Source organism: Thalassophryne amazonica, chromosome 2, assembly GCF_902500255.1.
Source record: "Thalassophryne amazonica chromosome 2, fThaAma1.1, whole genome shotgun sequence".
Taxonomy (NCBI): domain Eukaryota; kingdom Metazoa; phylum Chordata; class Actinopteri; order Batrachoidiformes; family Batrachoididae; genus Thalassophryne; species Thalassophryne amazonica.
This window is the reverse complement of record NC_047104.1, coordinates 137,818,309-137,839,374: the sequence shown is the minus strand read 5'-3', so window position 1 is coordinate 137,839,374 and position 21,066 is coordinate 137,818,309. Positions and strand designations below refer to the sequence as shown.

Sequence of the window (21,066 nt, the reverse complement as noted above, 5' to 3'; positions counted from 1 at the left end):
CTTCTCCATGAGTGACAGGGGTGCCATCTGCTCTCAGGAATCCCCTTTGTTTCCAAATGTTGGCATGTACATGACATACGCCATAAGCGTAGGCTGAGTCTGTGTAGATATTAACACGTTGATCTTTAGCTATCTGGCAAGCCATAGTTAAGGCTTTGATTTCTGCCAGTTGGGCTGAACAAGGCTGATCAATTCCTTGGGACTCCAGTAATTCAAAGGTCTCGCCATCCGTGTTTAGTTTAACAATCCCCATACCCGCATGCAATCCCGCGGCATCCCGAAAGCATGAGCCATCCACGAACAGGGTTAGATCTGCATCTATGGCGTGATTATACAAATGTTCTCTGGCTCTCAAAATTTCTCTGTCTCTGCCACACAGTTATGTGGAGTACCATCTAACGGTGTGGTCAATTTGGTGGCGGGATTCACCGTGTGACAACGTTGTATTGTTATTTCTGGAGCGGACAACACAACTTCATATCCAGTGCGTCTAGCTTGTGTTAAGACAAAACGTTGACTGGTTAGCAGGGCATGTAACTGATGCGACGTGTACAACGTTACTGCATGTCCCATGATTATGGATGATGCTTTTTGAAATGCAAAGGCAGCTGCTGCTAGACCCTGATAGCATGGTGGCAATCCTGTTTCAATGTTGTCAAGCTTTGTACTATAATAGGCCAATGGTTGTTTTCCTTCATTTGTTTCCTGCATTAGTACAGCACAAGCATATCCAGCTTTTTCAGTAACATACAAATGGAAAGGTTTCCCATAATCTGGGTTACCTAACGCGGGAGCAGATTGCATGTCTGTTTTTAGGGCCTCAAAAGCTCCCGTTGCCTGATCTGTCCAGACGAGGAGAGCTGCATTGCTTGTTTGCCCCACTGCTCTAATCATGGCACGCAAAGGTGCAGTTTTTATAGCATAATCACAAATCCACGGCCGACTGTACCCTGCCATCCCAAGGAATGAAAGCATCTGTCCCACTGTTTGGGGTTTGGGAGCCTTGATTATAGCCTCCACTTGGCTTGGGGCTATACATCGCGTGGTCCCACACAACTGTCTTCCCAAGTATTCTACTTGTTGTTTGCAGAACTGCAATTTGTCCTTACTTACTTTATGACCTCCATCTGCCAATGCATGCAATACAATTAATGAATCTTTTTCACACTGTTCTTGAGTCTCTGATGCAATAAGGAGATCATCCATATATTGCACCAATGTACTGGGTATGTCAAGGTGTTGTAAATCTTCAGCCAGGACTTTGTTAAAGATGGCTGGGGACAGGTTCAGTCCCTGAGGTAGCCGTGTATACGTTAGCTGTTGTCCCAGAAATGTGAATGCAAACAAATGTTGTGAGTCTGGGTGCACAGGCACACTGAAATAGGCTGAACACAGATCAATTACTGTGTACCATTTTGCTCCAGCAGGGATGCTTGATAGTATAGTATGCGGATCAGGTACTATAGGTGCATCCATTTCTATTATTGCATTGATAGGACGCAAATCATGTACCAGCCGATACTCTTTGGTATTGTTTTTAGGGATAGGATAGATAGGAGTATTGCATGGGCTTGCAGTTTTTATTAGAACTCCAGCTGCCATTAGTCCCTTAATTACTGGTTTTATGCCTTCAATAGCCTGAGGTTTTAATGGATACTGCCTTTGGTGAGGCAGTTTTGCTCCCGGTTTTACTTTTATTTTTACTGGTAAGGCTGTTTTTACTAGTCCTACATCCGTTTTGCTTTTGGACCACACCACTGGTGGTATTTGCTCTAACAATTTCTCTTGTTGGGCCGATAACACCATCTGTCCCTCTGGTCTAGGATTGAGCTCCACTTTTTGAGCTATAGCCTCATCATTTACTTTTAAATTAATTCGTACAAACTGCTGGTCTTTTGACAGATGTACTTGTGGACTTTCCATGTTTTGCCATTCTTCAACTTCTGAGGCTGTCTTTACCATTGGACCTAGGTCATGGGATTCGTACTTTTCAGAGACTAAAAGGGTCACATGAGGCGTGGCATTCGGCACTTGATACCATTGTTGTTCAGCTGAAGTTAGCTTGACAGAAGCTGCGGCCCCTTGGGGGCCTAAATAAATTTCTGTGGTGGTTATGTGAAACAGCCGTTGATTCATCAATACATCCCAGCCGCATGCATAGTCAGTTTGTTCTTGTTTGGCATCGAACATCAGGGTGACATGTAAAGGTAAACTAGGTGTACATACTGCTTCATAGTGTTGTTCTGCCCAGGGCTTCCATTTTTCCCATTCCAGTTGAAGATTTGAATTTTCTGGTTGTAACTTCAGCCAGTATACCATGGGTTGCACAGGTCGGACCTTGTTTTCCATGTCCATAAGCACCATAATGTTGGCGAGTGCTTCGTCAGGAAAGTGTATTTGCAGTCCTTGATGGGTACACACTATCTGGGTTTGTAGCTTACATAAAATGTCTCTTCCCAGCAAATTCACAGGTGTATTTTGTGAGTATAACAGGGGTGCTTCAATTGTTTTTTCTGCAATCGTTACAGGAAGTGGGCGTGTAAAAGGTATTATTTGAGTTTTCCCAGAGAAGCCGATGGTCTTAATTACAGACCCAGAGAGGGGGAGATGAGCGCCCATTTTCCCTATGCAAGAGTATGTTGCCCCTGTATCCACCATGAAAGGGAAATCTCTGTTTTGTATATTAACAGTGACGGTTGGCTCTTCCTTAGGTATCATCGAAATAGCCAATGCCACCGTTTCCCCCTCTGTCTTCTCTAGGCCTCCCTATTGCCAATAGGCAGAGGGTCCAACCCAAGGTCGGGCCGGACAATTTCTCATTCGATGTCCAGGTTGTCCACAGCTCCAACACTCATTAGAGGGTTGATCCCCTATTGGGGGTGTTGGTCCCATAGGCGGTCCCGCTTGACTGTTCCTGGGAGCTGAGTTTTGGAATCTGCTTCCAAATGAAGGTTGGCGAGATCCTCTTCGCCACCCTCCTCTTTGACCTTGAAAGTTCCGTGACTCTCCTCTCCACCCATGACTGTAGGTGGGTCCATTTCCGGGTGTGCCAGTGCTATGGTAGTGATAGTGATGCTCCACTGGTGCCTGAGACTTCTCCTGTAGCAGTGCTTCCTGCTGCTCCTTGGGGGCTCTGTGTGGCTGTTACCACAGGTGCCTGTATGGTGGCAGCAGTGTTTGTCGTAGGGGCTAGGCTTGCCGACTCAGAAGGAACAGGGGTCATCATTGGTGCCTGGGTCTTTGTTTTTTCTTTCTTGACTTTGGTTAGCTCTCCCAACTGCATCTGCACCAATTTTTTCGTCAGGGATTTTGCTGCATCTTCTTCTTTTTGTTTTTCTTTCTTGTAGATTTCAAGATGGTGACAAATATGCTCAGAGTATAAAGCCCAATTCATTTTTGATAGTCCCACAACTCCATCTAGGGCTTTCTGAACCTCATCTGGTAGAGCCTTTTTTACAGTTATTTTAAACAGGATTTCAGTTGCTGGAGAATGGTTCCATGCATTTCCTGTTTCCTCCGTCCATCTTTTCTGGAATCGGTGCAGGAACTTCTTTGGGCACTCTTCAGGTGTCCACTCCTCATCATCCAATTTAGAGGGATCCAAGACCTCAGGGTACTTTCTTCTCAGTCCTTCCCACATGGAGTTTCTATAGCGATTAAAGGGGACTTCATCATGTTGATTAGTGCCCATCATTGTGTTAGTCCAACCTTTCCTGCTAATTCTTCAGTGTCATGTTTTCCCATGACATGCATTAGCAAGGCTTTTATGTCACCTAAAGACAAGGTTACCCCTGCAGTGCCTTCTTCTAAGGCAGTTATCCATCTCCCAGCTCCTTGGGTGATGTCTGGCAGCCTGTTGGCCAGCCCCACCATGTCTGTCCAGCTCCATGGGGTATACACATGATGACCATTTCTAACCACCAATGGGCATATGAGGTCTTCGTCCTCCTCTTCTTCTGTGGGGGCTCCATACTGTCTTCCAGATCGAGTGCGACTGACTGGTTCCAGGCAGTCCATCCAGTCGGTTATATTCTGTTCTAAAGCCGCTATGTCTTTGGCTACACATCGTTGTCTTTGCCTGAGTCGGGCCTCTTTTGCACTCTCAATGATGATCTCACCAGAAATCTTTCGGGTGGGTGGCTGTATAATGTGATTCCCTTGATTGGGCGTCGACTGTTGTAATATTCTTCTTTCCTCGGTGTCCCTATGTCTTTGTATTCTTTCCTTCGCTAGCCGAAGTTGCTCAGCTAGTTCTTCATTATCTCTTCTGGCCAGATCCAGTGTGTCACAGAAGCTCTTGTGCCACTCTTCGGAGCCTCTATAGCCTGTGAAGGTCCAGTCGGCTGACTTATGGTGGGAGGGGACGGTTTTCAGTGGACCTCGATGTGCAGGCGGAGCCTTCAGGTCTCTCTCTTTATCCTCGTCTGCCTCCGTGTCACTGTTATTTGTGGCCCCCCCTGCTGGTCGTGGTGTGCGACCACTTACTTTCGGACTTGGAGACCTTGTATGATCCATTTGACAGACTGAGGACCTGTCTCCTTGTGGCTCTCGAGCTTTTAGTGTCAGTGTGAATTTGCCCTCCACATCCATGCCTTGGTCCTCTTCACGAGTTCCTAATACAAATTGTCCAGCTGTCTTTCCCATATCATGACGTTTATATGGGGGTGGCTCTGATTCCCAGCTCGGTGCACTGGCTTTAGTCTCTTTGGATCTTTCCTCTGTCATTTTTTCTCTTTTCTGCTGTAGCCTCTGTGCTTCCTGCTTGAACAAGGCCAAAACTTCTTTTTCTTCAGTGCGTTTTTTGTTGTTATTTACGTTCTTCTGCTGATCTTTAATTTCTTTTTTCTGTATTTCTACCGCAACTGCTTCACACATCACCGGATCAAATGATCCCTCCAAAGGCCATTGCCTGCCCCCATGTGACCTTTTGTGCCACTTTCTCATACATTGGTTGGCCTTAGTGTGTTTTCCTGGATATTTTCTTAGTACTAAGTCTAGCGGGGTACTTTCCCGACCTTGACCTTGAGAGTTACCCATGTAACCCTGACAAACGCTATGTGAGGTGTTTCTATGGTGTTCTGGTAGTCCCTCAGGGGCTGTCCTGATCCAGACCAATAACTTGCTGGCTGTAACACCTGTTTTGTATTTTAAACCCTTAAAAGGATTAAATTTCCAACTGCTATGCCCGTCTTCTTTTTCTTTTTCTTTCTTTTCTTCTTTTTCACAAAGCAGCTCCAGCCACGGGGTTAAACCCTGATGCCACAGACGTCTTATCAGCAGCTCCCAATTAATTAGAGGGAATTGTTCTTTCTTTTGCTTCAGATTGATTACCTTAGTAATCTGCCATAATTTCTGATTGATCTCTTGTTCGTCCTGCCAATGTTCTGCTCCTACCCTGTCAAAATAGGTCCTTTCCAGCCAAAAATGTGTCCTGATTCCCTGGGTTTCGATGTCTCCGTCAGTCAAGTAATGTTCTGGGAGTATTATTTCATCATCACATAAGTCTCCCATCAATGACTGTCCCAAGCATTGATCAGTCTGTCAGCTTTTTCACTATAATCTAAGCTTTATCTCTTTTGATTTATAACCAATTTTATTTATTTAATCCTCTTACAACCCTAACACTTCCTAATGTCTTTGCTCCCGACTTTCTATTTTCCTTCTAATTTTTTTAACTTTCTGCTTCTAGTCTTTTTCTGCTATATTTGTTTATTAGTTTTCTCTCTTTGAAATAATATCTACCTTCTCTGTATTTACATAGCACTCTTCTCCTGTCTTTTTCTTCACTGTCTCTGTTTCACACTTTCCTCTCTGCCTGTCATGCACCTCCCAAGTCCTCCTGTTGGGTCTAAATACCTCCCCCTCGTACTCTTTCACATTAATCTTGTATGTCAGCCAGCTTGCAAGCCCTCACAGCTTTGCTTGCACCTCCCCGCTTACTCTCCACTCTCCCACACACAATTTTCAACAGCTTTATACACAAAAATTATTAAAAACAACTTTCTATATATCTCTATCTAGACTTCTGCCACTTTTCACTCCGCGGCTTTAAACAACCTTTTTATTCACTTAACACCAATGTGTTCTGTTTAAGCATGTATCTCTTCTTCACGTTAGATAGCTTCTCCGGCGCTGTCAGCAACTTCATATATTACTTTTTTCAAGCCCTCTTTGAGCGTACAATATTTCATTTACTTCTACGCCTTACCGCGCCTCGCGTGCGTATCCTGTGCTTAATATATTATTTTTCACCAGCTCCTTTCTGAGCATACAATATTTCATTTACTTCTACGCCTTACCGCGCCTCGCGTGCGTATCCTGTGCTTACTATATTATTTTCACAAGCTCCTTTCTGAGCATACAATATTTCATTTATTTCTACGCCTTACCGCGCCTCGCGTGCGTATCCTGTGCCTTTCTGCACTTTCTTCTACCTTTTTTTTCACTTACTGAGCTCCTCGTGAGCTTAATGTGCCTTTGCACTGAAAATACTCTTTTTCTTGTCTTATAAAAAACTCATATTACTGTGTACTTAATTACTTATTCTTCTCCCACGCCCCACAAGCGTGTATCTGGTGCCTTACTGCACTATTTTCTGCTTCATTAATTCTCATGTATTCTGCACTAACTCTTCATTTATTTTATTATTTTTTTTTTTTATAGTTTTTCTCTTTTCTTAAAAAATGACGTCCTTTATTGAGCTCTTTTACTTACTGTCAGCGGTGCCACTTTGCACTTCCTCTTTAAATCTCTTTATCATGTACGGTATTTCTACTGCGCCCCCTCAGGCGCTTATCTTGTGCTTTCTCTGCACGTATTCTCTTGTTAAACTCTTTTTTCTCACTTATTTCACTTCAGTCTCTGTTAAACTCTTTAAATAACCTTGTATTACCTTGTATCTATTTGTCAGTATACTCCCCTAAATTAACCCCTACAGCGCATGCTATCAGCCGGCACGTTAGTAACGAATTTCAACACCAATTATTCCCCAAGCATCCAGGTTAGTTCTCCACGCACTCTTTCCGCACCAGAGTTCATGAACATTCCTGACCTTTCACTCACACAGACATTCTTTTTCCCGGGAACACACACACCTTCTGAGCATTTTATCTACAAGGCCTGATAATTTTCAATCTTATCTTTTTTAGTCTCTTATCAATTTTCTTAGTCCAGGTTCTTTTGGGTAAGAGGCAATTAAAAAATATCACCTGTCAACTTGGGCGGAAATCCCGACTCACTCCTCCAGATCGTGCAGAAATTATAAAAGGTTTCTGCTTACCTTTTAGTCGTGATCACTGTTATTTACGGTCTGGAGGGATGAGCTGGACTGCCCCAGGCTGCCGGAATGCCCCTGGACCCTCCTGAAGCTGGCTCGCCAAGTTCTGTCGCGGCTCGTCTTTAGTCTTCTCAGGATGTCGTCTTTTAGATAACACAAACTAATTGCAAGTGATATGCTAGAAAATGACACAACACTTTAGAATAATTCAGCCTTAAGCAAGATAAAATGCACAGAGTTTTTAAGTTTATTTAAGCCTTCGACACAAAGCTTAGACAAACTGAGTCCTCTAGAAAGACTGAATATGACAACCGCGCTCGTCTATTTATTGGAGATCCGCGGGCATCGCTCCTCCTTCGACTTTTTTATTTATTTCATTCCCAAGACATGGTTTTCTATTGGAAGCGTCCTCTAGTGAACCCTAAGCAGGTGTTAGGCCATTATTTCAATGTGACAAACGCTCCCATTAAAACATGAAGGATTTACAACTGATTTTTTTAAAAGACCTTCAGCCACAGGTGCAGCTGGCCTGAGGCCCCCTCCGCACGTGGCCTCAGCCACACGTGCAGCTGGCCTGAGGCCCCTGCACGTGGCCTGCGGGAAAGCACCTAAAAGGCCTTGGAAAGCCCCTGACAGACTAAATGACTAATAGAGCCCTTTTTTTGGGTTGAACACCTGCTAGTTCAACCAGAGGACATACAGTTCGGATCAGGACACTTGATAGTTCATCACAGTTCAAATATGGACCTAAAAATTCTTCTACATCAGTCAGAAACCAAGTGCTAAAAAGCAATGACAAGTTGTCAATCAATCAATCAATCAATCAATTTTTTTATATAGCGCCAAATCACAACAAACAGTTGCCCCAAGGCGCTTTATATTGTAAGGCAAGGCCATACAATAATTATGTAAAACCCCAACGGTCAAAACGACCCCCTGTGAGCAAGCACTTGGCTACAGTGGGAAGGAAAAACTCCCTTTTAACAGGAAGAAACCTCCAGCAGAACCAGGCTCAGGGAGGGGCAGTCTTCTGCTGGGACTGGTTGGGGCTGAGGGAGAGAACCAGGAAAAAGACATGCTGTGGAGGGGAGCAGAGATCGATTACTAATGATTAAATGCAGAGTGGTGCATACAGAGCAAAAAGAGAAAGAAACAGTGCATCATGGGAACCCCCCAGCAGTCTACGTCTATAGCAGCATAACTAAGGGATGGTTCAGGGTCACCTGATCCAGCCCTAACTATAAGCTTTAGCAAAAAGGAAAGTTTTAAGCCTAATCTTAAAAGTAGAGAGGGTGTCTGTCTCCCTGATCTGAATTGGGAGCTGGTTCCACAGGAGAGGAGCCTGAAAAGCTCCTCTCCTGTGAATCCTGATTCCTTCTTTAGAGAACATAAAGAAGGAATCATATCCTTAAACCTAGTTACAGCGCTTTCTGAAAGACTTCTAGTGTAATGAAACTTATTCCCCACTGCTGGGTAGTCCATCAGAGTAAATGTAAATGTTATTAAGAAATGATCAGACAGAAGGGAGTTTTCAGGGAATACTGTTAAGTCTTCTATTTCCATATCATAAGTCAGAACAAGATCTAAGATATGATTAAAGTGGTGGGTGGACTCATTTACTTTTTGAGCAAAGCCAATAGAGTCTAATAATAGATTAAATGCAGTGTTGAGGCTGTCATTCTCAGCATCTGTGTGGATGTTAAAATCGCCCACTATAATTATCTTATCTGAGCTAAGCACTAAGTCAGACAAAAGGTCTGAAAATTCACAGAGAAACTCACAGTAACGACCAGGTGGACGATAGATAATAACAAATAAAACTGGTTTTTGGGACTTCCAATTTGGATGGACAAGACTAAGAGTCAAGCTTTCAAATGAATTAAAGCTCTGTCTGGGTTTTTGATTAATTAATAAGCTGGAATGGAAGATTGCTGCTAATCCTCCGCCTCGGCCCGTGCTACGAGCATTCTGACAGTTAGTGTGACTCGGGGGTGTTGACTCATTTAAACTAACATATTCATCCTGCTGTAACCAGGTTTCTGTAAGGCAGAATAAATCAATATGTTGATCAATTATTATATAATTTACCAACAGGGACTTAGAAGAGAGAGACCTAATGTTTAATAGACCACATTTAACTGCTTTAGTCTGTGGTGCAGTTGAAGGTGCTATATTATTTTTTCTTTTTGAATTTTTATACTTAAATAGATTTTTGCTGGTTATTGGTAGTCTGGGAGCAGGCACCGTCTCTACGGGGATGGGGTAATGAGGGGATGGCAGGGGGAGAGAAGCTGCAGAGAGGTGTGTAAGACTACAACTCTGCTTCCTGGTCCCAACCCTGGATAGTCACGGTTTGGAGGATTTAAGAAAATTGGCCAGATTTCTAGAAATGAGAGCTGCTCCATCCAAAGTGGGATGGATGCCGTCTCTCCTAACAAGACCAGGTTTTCCCCAGAAGCTTTGACAATTATCTATGAAGCCCACCTCGTTTTTTGGACACCACTCAGACAGCCAGCAATTCAAGGAGAACATGCGGCTAAACATGTCACTCCCGGTCTGATTGGGGAGGGGCCCAGAGAAAACTACAGAGTCCGACATTGTTTTTGCAAAGTTACACACTGATTTAATGTTAATTTTAGTGACCTCCGATTGGCGTAACCGGGTGTCATTACTGCCGACGTGAATTACAATCTTACCAAATTTACGCTTAGCCTTAGCCAGCAGTTTCAAATTTCCTTCAATGTCGCCTGCTCTGGCCCCCGGAAGACAATTGACTATGGTTGCTGGTGTCGCTAACTTCACATTTCGCAAAACAGAGTCGCCAATAACCAGAGTTTGATCCTCGGCGGGTGTGTCGTCGAGTGGGGAAAAACGGTTAGAGATGTGAACGGGTTGGCGGTGTACACAGGGCTTCTGTTTAGGGCTACGCTTCCTCCTCACAGTCACCCAGTCAGCCTGCTTTCCCGGCTGCTCGGGATCTGCCAGGGGGTAACTAACGGCGGCTAAGCTACCTTGGTCCGCACCGACTACAGGGGCCTGGCTAGCTGTAGAATTTTCCACGGTGCGGAGCAGAGTCTCCAATTCGCCCAGCCTGGCCTCCAAAGCTACGAATAAGCTACACTTATTACAAGTACCGTTACTGCTAAAGGAGGCCGAGGAATAACTAAACATTTCACACCCAGAGCAGAAAAGTGCGGGAGAGACAGGAGAAGCCGCCATGCTAAATCGGCTAAGAGCTAGTAGCTACGCTAAGCTAGCGGATTCCTAAAAACACGCAAAGTGAATAATGTGTAAATAATTTAGAGGTGATTCAGCAGAAGGAGTGCTTTAGTTAAGGCACGTAAAGATTACACTGGGAAACAAATCGTAATCTAGATAACTAGATCAATCTAACTGCGCAGATTAAACAGCTAACAGATACAGAAAAACACCGCTGTGCTCCGGAACAGGAAGTGATACAATACCGCAGTGAGAGCCAACCACCAGTAGAGGCAAGTTGTGCATAAACAGTACATTTTTCTGAGTAAAATATAATCTGTTGGGATAATATTTGGTCCCAGTCTAAAAGGGAGTAAAAGACACTCTGTTATAGAGTGAAATCAAATCAAGTGTTCCTACTCCAATAAGAGTTGATTTTACACTGTGATAGAGTTGATTTAACCCTATGGTAGAGTCAATTTAACTCTATTTGGACTGGGACCAAATGTTATGCCAGCAGAGTAAATTTTACTCTGCAAAATTTACTGTGCCGTAAAGACAACCAATTTTCTGTGAAAATTATCTGAAAAAAAATTCAGAAACTAAAAAAGTTGAAAAAAAAACAAACAAACCTGACAACACCGCAAAAAAAAAAACTTAATTTCAAGTGCATGAACTAAATAAATACTCCTGACATTTGATCACACCTAATTTAGCTTATGAAAAGCCACTTCTAACAGGACTTTGACGTTGCGAATTTTTTCCAAGTTAAAATTTTATGGTATTGCGAACTTGTGTTGATGGAGGTTTGCACTCTTCAAGCGCAGTGCTCTAGTTACAACTGTTTTTGTGCTGTTGTAGGTTTGCCTGGTGCAGATGGCATTCCAGGCAACAACGGGACTGATGGCATCCCAGGACTGAATGGACTGCCCGGGGCTGAAGGGAAACGAGGAAGAAGAGGTACAGAACGAATGATGCTCCAATGTGGTTTCACTCACTGTCCATTTTTAATTGTGCCTGAGGCAGCTTTGGCCATTTGAGTGTCCTGGTACAGAGACGGGTCAAAATACCAAACATGCACAGTGAAATATTATACACAGGACTACAACATACATTGCCTTTCAAATTTAACAAAACTGACAAAATCTACTTTCTATCAAAATCCAAGCATTGTAACATAGATTTACTACATCTCATTTTAATGAAGAGAACATATTCCAGAGCAAATATTTTATTTTCCTTTTAACATCTACAGGAAGAAGAAAATGTGTGCATGCGTGAGTTTTTGATTTTACCTTTGGCCTATGTGATGTGCATTCCCGGGGCGCACACGCTAACTAACACCTGTAATAATCTGTAATAACTGTTGTTACATTAAAAAAAAAAAAATCAAAATTATTATTTTCTTGCCCTACTGCAGAGCTTCTATTCCACAGTTATACCTGTAAATGTGTTTGTAATTTACAGTGGGGAAAATAAGTATTTGACCCCCTGTCAGTTTTGCAGGTTTTCCCACCTGCAAAGTATGGAGAGGTCTGTAATTTTTATTGTAGGTACACTTCAACTGCGAGAGACATAATCTAAAAAAATTTTAAAAATCCAGTAAATCACATTGTATGATTTTTAAATAATTAATTGCATTTTATTGCATAAAATAAGTATTTGACCCCCTAGAAAAACAGAGCTTAACAACTGGTACAGAAACATTTGTCTGCCATTACAGAGGTCAAACGTTTCCTGTAGTTCTTGACCAGGTTTGCACACACTGCAGCAGGGATTTTGGTCCACTCCTCCATACAGATCTTCTCCAAATCTTTCAGGTTTGGAGTTTCAGCACCGTCCAAAGATTTTCTATTGAGATCAGGTCTGGAGACTGGCCAGGCCACTCCAGGACCTTGAAATGTTTCTTACGGAGCCCCTCCTTAGTTGCCCTGGCTGTGTGTTTGAGATCATTGTCATGCTGGAAGACCCAGCCATGACCCATCTTCAATGCTCTTACTGAGGGAAGGTGGTTGTTTGCTAAAATCTCACAATACATGACCCCATCCATCCTCCCTTCAATACGGTGCAGTCGTCCTGTCCCCTTTGCAGAAGAGCACCCCCAGAGTATGATGTTTCCACCCACATGCTTCACGGTTGGGATGGTTTTCTTGGGGTTGTTCTCATCCTCTAAACATGGTAAGTGGAGTTGATTCCAAAAAGCTCTATTTTGGTCTCATCTGACCACATGACCTTCTCCCATGCCTCCTCTGGATCATCCAGATGGTCACTAGTGAACTTCAAATGGGTCTGGACATGTGCTGGCTTGAGCAGGGGGACCTTGCTGCCCTGCAGGATTTTAAACCATGACAGCATCATGTGTTACTAATGTAATCTTTGTGACTGTGGTCCCAGCTCTCTTCAGGTCATTGACCAGGTCCCCCTGTGTAGTTGTGAGCTTTCTCAGAATCATCCTTACCCCACAAAGTGAGATCTTGCATGGAATCCCAGACAGAGGGAGATTGACAGTCATCTTGTGTTTCTTTCACTTTCTAATAAATAACCATAACAGTTGTTGTCTTCTACCAAGGTGCTTGCCTGTTGTCCTGTAGTCCAGGACAGGACAGTTGTGCAGGTCTACAGTTTTGTCCCTGGTGTCCTTAGACAGCTCTTTGGTCTTGTCTATGGTGGACAGGTTGGAGTGTGATTGATTGAGTGTGTGAACAGGTGTCTTTTATACAGGTAACAAGTTCAAACAGGTGCAATTAATACAGGTAGAGTGCAGAATAAGAGGGCTTCTTAAAGAAAAATTAACAGGTCTGTGTGAGCCAGAATTCTTGCTGGTTGGTAGGTGTTCAAATACTTATTTTATGCAATAAAATGCAAATTAATTATTTAAAAATCATACAATGTGATTTACTGGATTTTTTTAGATTCTGTCTCTCACAGTTGAAGTGTACCTACGATTACACACCTCTCCATTCTTTGTAGGTGGGAAAACCTGCAAAACTGACGGGGGATCAAATACTTATTTTCCCCACTGTATGTCACATGCCATAGAATCAATGTACGTCGACATTGTTTGACATGTACTTTGCAAACCAAGCATTCAACACAGTCAAAACTGTTACATTTATTAATCCTATTAGCTCAACCAACAATTTGCACCATTTTTCAACAAAATTGGAGCAACATGAACTTTTGACCCCTGTACAACTGAAATTGACTTTAGTCACCATTCTTCATGTTTTTACCCTATAACTCCATAACATTCAGTTGTAGATAGTCCAAACTATACCTTTTCGGAATCTTTGTGATCAGACACACAATGTGGTACAATTTTCAATATGATTGGAGAATTTTTCCAATTTTGACCCCTGTGTAATTCTTCAATTGACCCCTACCTGGCCACTTATTGAAAATTCAAGTGGCCAGTCATTTTGTTTGTTTGTTTGTTTGTTTGTTTGTTTGTTTGTTTGTTTGTTTGTTTCAAAAGAGTAATGCCTAAGGAGTATTTGTGCTAAATTCGGTGCTTGTATCCCCATTTGAAGGATTGTTTCAGTTATCTGCTACAATAAGTTGGTTTGAGTATGTGACAACACAAAGTGTTTTGAGTTTTCTAACATCATTTACAGGGCAACCAGGTGAGAAGGGAGAAGCAGGTGAAAGAGGGCAGCAAGGTGAACCTGGTCCCCCTGGAGAAAATGCCCAGCCATCCAATGATGTCTTTATTGAGGGTGAGATGAGCCTAACACTTTTTCAGTCATTTAAAAAAATTTGCACCGAAACTGAGTAAAGGTTGTCCTTGCTGTCAAGGAACACTTGTGCCCAGAAGATTTACCTGTCCTCTATTCTGCCCACAGGACCTCAAGGCCCTCCTGGTCCTCCTGGTCTTCCAGGACCTCCAGGACCAATGGGATCTCCAGGCCCACAGGGCCCAACAAGAATCAGGCACCACAAAGGCCATTTTGCTGCTCAGACATTTGGTAACATATCCATTAATGTACTTTAAATATCATCTTTAAAGGATTATTTCACTCAAAACATACAAAGCTGACATTTGCTACAGTGGTTCACTCCATCTCTGGTGGTTGGCTCTCACTGCGGTATTGTATCACTTCCTGTTCCGGAGCACAGCGGTGTTTTGCTGTATCTCTTAGCTGTTTAATCTGCGCAGTTAGATTGATCTAGTTAACTAGATAACGATTTGTTTCCCAGTGTAATCTTCACGTGCCTTAACTAAAGCACTCCCTCTGCTGAATCACCTCTAAATTATTTACACATTATTCACTTTGCGTGTTTTTAGGAATCCGCTAGCTTAGCGCAGCTACTAGCTCTTAGCCGGTTTAGCATGGCGGCTTCTCCTGTCTCTCCTGCACTTTTCTGCTCTGGGTGTGAAATGTTTAGTTATTCCTCGGCCTCCTTTAGCAGTAATGGTACTTGTAATAAGTGTAGCTTATTCGTAGCTTTGGAGGCCAGGCTGGGCGAATTGGAGACTCGGCTCCGCACCTTGGAAAATCCTACAGTTAGCCAGGCCCCTGTAGTCGGTGCGGACCAAGGTAGCTTAGCCGCCGTTAGTTCCCTCCCGGCAGATCCCGAGCAGCCGGGAAAGCAGGCCGACTGGGTGACTGTGAGGAGGAAGCGTAGTCCTAAACAGAAGCCCTGTGTACACCGCCAACCCGTTCACATCCCTAACCGTTTTTCCCCACTCGGTGACACACCCGCTGAAGATCAAACTCTGGTTATTGGCGACTCTGTTTTGAGAAATGTGAAGTTAGCGACACCAGCAACCATAGTCAATTGTCTTCTGGGGGCCAGAGCAGGCGACATTGAAGGAAATTTGAAACTGCTGGCTAAGGCTAAGCGTAAATTTGGTAAGACTGTAATTCACGTCGGCAGTAATGACACCCGGTTACGCCAATCGGAGGTCACTAAAATTAATATTGAATCGGTGTGTAACTTTGCAAAAACAATGTCGGACTCTGTAGTTTTCTCTGGGCCCCTCCCCAATCAGACCGGGAGTGACATGTTTAGCCGCATGTTCTCCCTGAATTGCTGGCTGTCTGAGTGGTGTCCAAAAAATGAGGTGGGCTTCATAGATAATTGGCAAAGCTTCTGGGGAAAACCTGGTTTTGTTAGGAGAGACAGCATCCATCCCACTTTGGATGGAGCAGCTCTCATTTCTAGAAATCTGGCCAATTTTCTTAAATCCTCCAAACCGTGACTATCCAGGGTTGGGACCAGTAACCAGAGTTGTAGTCTTACACACCTCTCTGCAGCTTCTCTCCCCCTGCCATCCCCTCATTACCCCATCCCCGTAAAGACGGTGCCTGCTCCCAGACCACCAACAACCAGTAAAAATCTATTTAAGCATAAAAATTCAAAAAGAAAAAATAATATAGCACTTTCAACTGCACCACAGACTAAAACAGTTAAATGTGGTCTATTAAACATTAGATCTCTCTCTTCTAAGTCCCTGTTAGTAAATGATATAATAATGGATCAACATATTGATTTATTCTGCCTTACAGAAACCTGGTTACAGCAGGATGAATATGTTAGTTTAAATGAGTCAACACCCCCGAGTCACACTGATTGTCAGAATGCTTGTAGCACGGGCCGAGGCGGAGGATTAGCAGCAATCTTCCACTCCAGCTTATTAATTAATCAAAAACCCAGACAGAGCTTTAATTCATTTGAAAGCTTGTCTCTTAGTCTTGTCCATCCAAATTGGAAGTCCCAAAAACCAGTTTTATTTGTTGTTATCTATCATCCTCCTGGTCATTACTGTGAGTTTTTCTGTGAATTTTTGGACCTTTTGTCTGACTTAGTGCTTAGCTCAGATAAGATAATTATAGTGGGCGATTTTAACATCCACACAGATGCTGAGAATGACAGCCTCAACACTGCATTTAATCTATTGTTAGACTCGATTGGCTTTGCTCAAAATGTAAATGAGTCCACCCACCACTTTAATCATACCTTAGATCTTGTTCTGACTTATGGTATGGAAATTGAAGACTTAACAGTATTCCCTGAAAACCCCCTTCTGTCTGATCATTTCTTAATAACATTTACATTTACTCTGATGGACTACCCAGTAGTGGGGAATAAGTTTCATTACAGTAGAAGTCTTTCAGAAAGTGCTGTAACTAGGTTTAAGGATATGATTCCTTCTTTATGTTCTCCAGTGCCATATACCAACACAGGGCAGAGTAGCTACCTAAACTCTGTGAGTGAGATAGATTATCTCGTCAATAGTTTTATATCCTCATTGAGGACAACTTTGGATGGTGTAGCTCCTCTGAAAAAGAGAGCCTTAAATCAGAAGTGCCTGACTCCGTGGTACAACTCACAAACTCACAGCTTAAAGCAGATAACCCGTAAGTTGGAGAGGAAATGGCGTCTCACTAATTTAGAAGATCTTCACTTAGCCTGGAAAAAGAGTCTGTTGCGCTATAAAAAAGCCCTCCGTAAAGCTAGGACATCTTACTACTCATCACTAATTGAAGAAAATAAGAACAACCCCAGGTTTCTTTTCAGCACTGTAGCCAGGCTGACAAAGAGTCAGAGCTCTATTGAGCTGAGTATTCCTTTAACTTTAACTAGTAATGACTTCATGACTTTCTTTGCTAATAAAATTTTAACTATTAGAGAAAAATACTCATAACCATCCCAAAGACATATCGTTCTCTTTGGCTGCTTTCAGTGGTGCCGGTATTTGGTTAGACTCTTTCTCTCCGATTGTTCTGTCTGAGTTATTTTCATTAGTTACTTCCTCCAAACCATCAACATGTCTATTAGACTCCATTCCTACCAGGCTGCTCAAGGAAGCCCTACCATTAATTAATGCTTCGATCTTAAATATGATCAATCTATCTTTATTAGTTGGCTATGTACCACAGGCTTTTAAGGTGGCAGTAATTAAACCATTACTTAAAAAGCCATCACTTGACCCAGCTATCTTAGCTAATTATAGGCCAATCTCCAACCTTCCTTTTCTCTCAAAAATTATTGAAAGGGTAGTTGTAAAACAGCTAACTGATCATCTGCAGAGGAATGGTCTATTTGAAGAGTTTCAGTTAGGTTTTAGAATTCATCATAGTACAGAAACAGCATTAGTGAAGGTTACAAATGATCTTCTTATGGCCTCAGACAGTGGACTCATCTCTGTGCTTGTTCTGTTGGACCTCAGTGCTGCTTTTGATACTGTTGACCATAAAATTTTATTACAGAGATTAGAGCATGCCATAGGTATTAAAGGCACTGCGCTGCGGTGGTTTGAATCATATTTATCTAATAGATTACAATTTGTTCATGTAAATGGGGAATCTTCTTCACAAACTAAGGTTAATTATGGAGTTCCACAAGGTTCTGTGTTAGGACCAATTTTATTCACTTTATACATGTTTCCCTTAGGCAGTATTATTAGACAGCATTGCTTAAATTTTCATTGTTACGCAGATGATACCCAGCTTTATCTATCCATGAAGCCAGAGGACACACATCAATTAGCTAAACTGCAGGATTGTCTTACAGACATAAAGACATGGATGACCTCTAATTTCCTGCTTTTAAACTCAGATAAAACTGAAGTTATTGTACTTGGTCCCACAAATCTTAGAAACATGGTGTCTAACCAGATCCTTACTCTGGATGGCATTACCCTGACCTCTAGTAATACTGTGAGAAATCTTGGAGTCATTTTTGATCAGGATATGTCATTCAATGCGCATATTAAACAAATATGTAGGACTGCTTTTTTGCATTTGCGCAATATCTCTAAAATTAGAAAGGTCTTGTCTCAGAATGATGCTGAAAAACTAATTCATGCATTTATTTCCTCTAGGCTGGACTATTGTAATTCATTATTATCAGGTTGTCCTAAAAGTTCCCTGAAAAGCCTTCAGTTAATTCAAAATGCTGCAGCTAGAGTGCTAACAGGGACTAGAAGGAGAGAGCATATCTCACCCATATTGGCCTCTCTTCATTGGCTTCCTGTTAATTCTAGAATAGAATTTAAAATTCTTCTTCTTACTTATAAGGTTTTGAATAATCAGGTCCCATCTTATCTTAGGGACCTCATAGTACCATATCACCCCAATAGAGTGCTTCGCTCTCAGACTGCAGGCTTACTTGTAGTTCCTAGGGTTTGTAAGAGTAGAATGGGAGGCAGAGCCTTCAGCTTTCAGGCTCCTCTCCTGTGGAACCAGCTCCCAATTCAGATCAGGGAGACAGACACCCTCTCTACTTTTAAGATTAGGCTTAAAACTTTCCTTTTTGCTAAAGCTTATAGTTAGGGCTGGATCAGGTGACCCTGAACCATCCCTTAGTTATGCTGCTATAGACTTAGACTGCTGGGGGGTTCCCATGATGCACTGAGTGTTTATTTCTCTTTTTGCTCTGTATGCACCACTCTGCATTTAATCATTAGTGATTGATCTCTGCTCCCCTCCACAGCATGTCTTTTTCCTGGTTCTCTCCCTCAGCCCCAACCAGTCCCAGCAGAAGACTGCCCCTCCCTGAGCCTGGTTCTGCTGGAGGTTTCTTCCTGTTAAAAGGGAGTTTTTCCTTCCCACTGTTGCCAAGTGCTTGCTCACAGGGGGTCGTTTTGACCGTTGGGGTTTTTCCGTAATTATTGTATGGCCTTGCCTTACAATATAAGGCGCCTTGGGGCAACTGTTTGTTGTGATTTGGCGCTATATAAATAAAATTGATTGATTGATTGATTGAGTTTCAGTCAGGGTTTAGAATTCATCATAGTACAGAAAAAGCATTAGTGAAGGTTACAAATGATCTTCTTATGGCCTCAGACAGTGGACTCATCTCTGTGCTTGTTCTGTTAGACCTCAGTGCTGCTTTTGATACTGTTGACCATAAAATTTTATTACAGAGATTAGAGCATGCCATAGGTATTAAAGGCACTGCGCTGCGGTGGTTTGAATCATATTTATCTAATAGATTACAATTTGTTCATGTAAATGGGGAATCTTCTTCACAGACTAAGGTTAATTATGGAGTTCCACAAGGTTCTGTGCTAGGACCAATTTTATTCACTTTATACATGCTTCCCTTAGGCAGTATTATTAGACAGCATTGCTTAAATTTTCATTATTACGCAGATGATACTCAGCTTTATCTATCCATGAAGCCAGAGGACACACACCAATTAGCTAAACTGCAGGATTGTCTTACAGACATAAAGACATGGATGACCTCTAATTTCCTGCTTTTAAACTCAGATAAAACTGAAGTTATTGTACCTGGCCCCACAAATCTTAGAAACATGGTGTCTAACCAGATCCTTACTCTGGATGGCATTACCCTGACCTCTAGTAATACTGTGAGAAATCTTGGAGTCATTTTTGATCAGGATATGTCATTCAATGCGCATATTAAACAAATATGTAGGACTGCTTTTTTGCATTTGCGCAATATCTCTAAAATTAGAAAGGTCTTGTCTCAGAGTGATGCTGAAAAGCTAATTCATGCATTTATTTCCTCTAGGCTGGACTATTGTAATTCATTATTATCAGGTTGTCCTAAAGGTTCCCTGAAAAGCCTTCAGTTAATTCAAAATGCTGCAGCTAGAGTACTGACAGGGACTAGAAGGAGAGAGCATATCTCACCCATATTGGCTTCTCTTCATTGGCTTCCTGTTAATTCTACAACCCCTGGCAATAATTATGGAATCACCGGCCTCGGAGGATGTTCATTCAGTTGTTTAATTTTGTTTAAAAAAAGCAGCTCACAGACAGGACACAAAACTAAAGTCATTTCAAATGGCACCTTTCTGGCTTTAAGAAACACTGTAAGAAATCAGGGAAAATAATTGTGGCAGTCAGTAACGGTTACTTTTTTAGACCAAGCAGAGGGAAAAAAATATGGACTCACTCAATTCTGAGGAATAAATTATGGAATCACCCTGTAAATTTTCATCCCCAAAACTAACACCTGCATCAAATCAGATCTGCTTGTTAGTCTGCATCTAAAAAGGAGTGATCACACCTTGGAGAGCTGTTGCACCAAGTGGACTTGTTGTGTGGGCCGCCAGAAGAGGAGGTACTGCTGGCCCACCCCCAGAGGGCGCCCTGCCTGAAGTGCAGGCTTCAGTCACGAGAGGGCACTGCCGCCACGGACACAACCGGGGGTGACAGCTGTCACTCATTATCTCTTGACAGCTGTCACCCATCTACTCTACATCATCTCACTCGATAAAGACCGGACGTCATCTCCACCTCATTGCCGAGATATCATCTACCTGTGAAGGTAATTATCTGCTGTACTGAAAACTGTGTCATAGTCTGAACTCTTTTTGCAGCCACTTTCCTGTTGTGTGCCTCATCTGCTGGATTGGCATTTGGTGTGAACAGCGACGGCTTCGCTTCACACCCAAACCAGATAAGTGCTTTAACAGGAGCTGCACGAGTGTGTGATTAGAGGTGGAGGTGACTTCCCACCTTCTGACTGTTTTTGTTACTGGGTGTGCACACACCCACATCTCACTGTTTGTGCTCCTCGCCAGCGGTACCAGATCCGACAGTCGGGGACGGTGATCACCTGGGAATTCGGGACTTGGCGGCTCCAGTATTCACCAGGTTCGGTGGCGGCGG

The 21,066-nt window shown here is 42.7% G+C and overlaps 1 protein-coding gene across 1 annotated transcript in view; it reads left to right on the top strand.

The window, feature by feature from the left end:
• Nucleotides 1–21,066, top strand: part of gldn (gliomedin) — a 38,561-nt gene that overhangs the window by 7,131 nt on the left and 10,364 nt on the right. Inside the window, exons 4-6 of the mRNA XM_034194311.1 lie at nt 11,336–11,434; nt 14,089–14,190; nt 14,317–14,439. Coding sequence (XP_034050202.1) covers nt 11,336–11,434; nt 14,089–14,190; nt 14,317–14,439 — 324 coding nt within the window. The remainder of the gene's footprint in view (nt 1–11,335; nt 11,435–14,088; nt 14,191–14,316; nt 14,440–21,066) is intronic.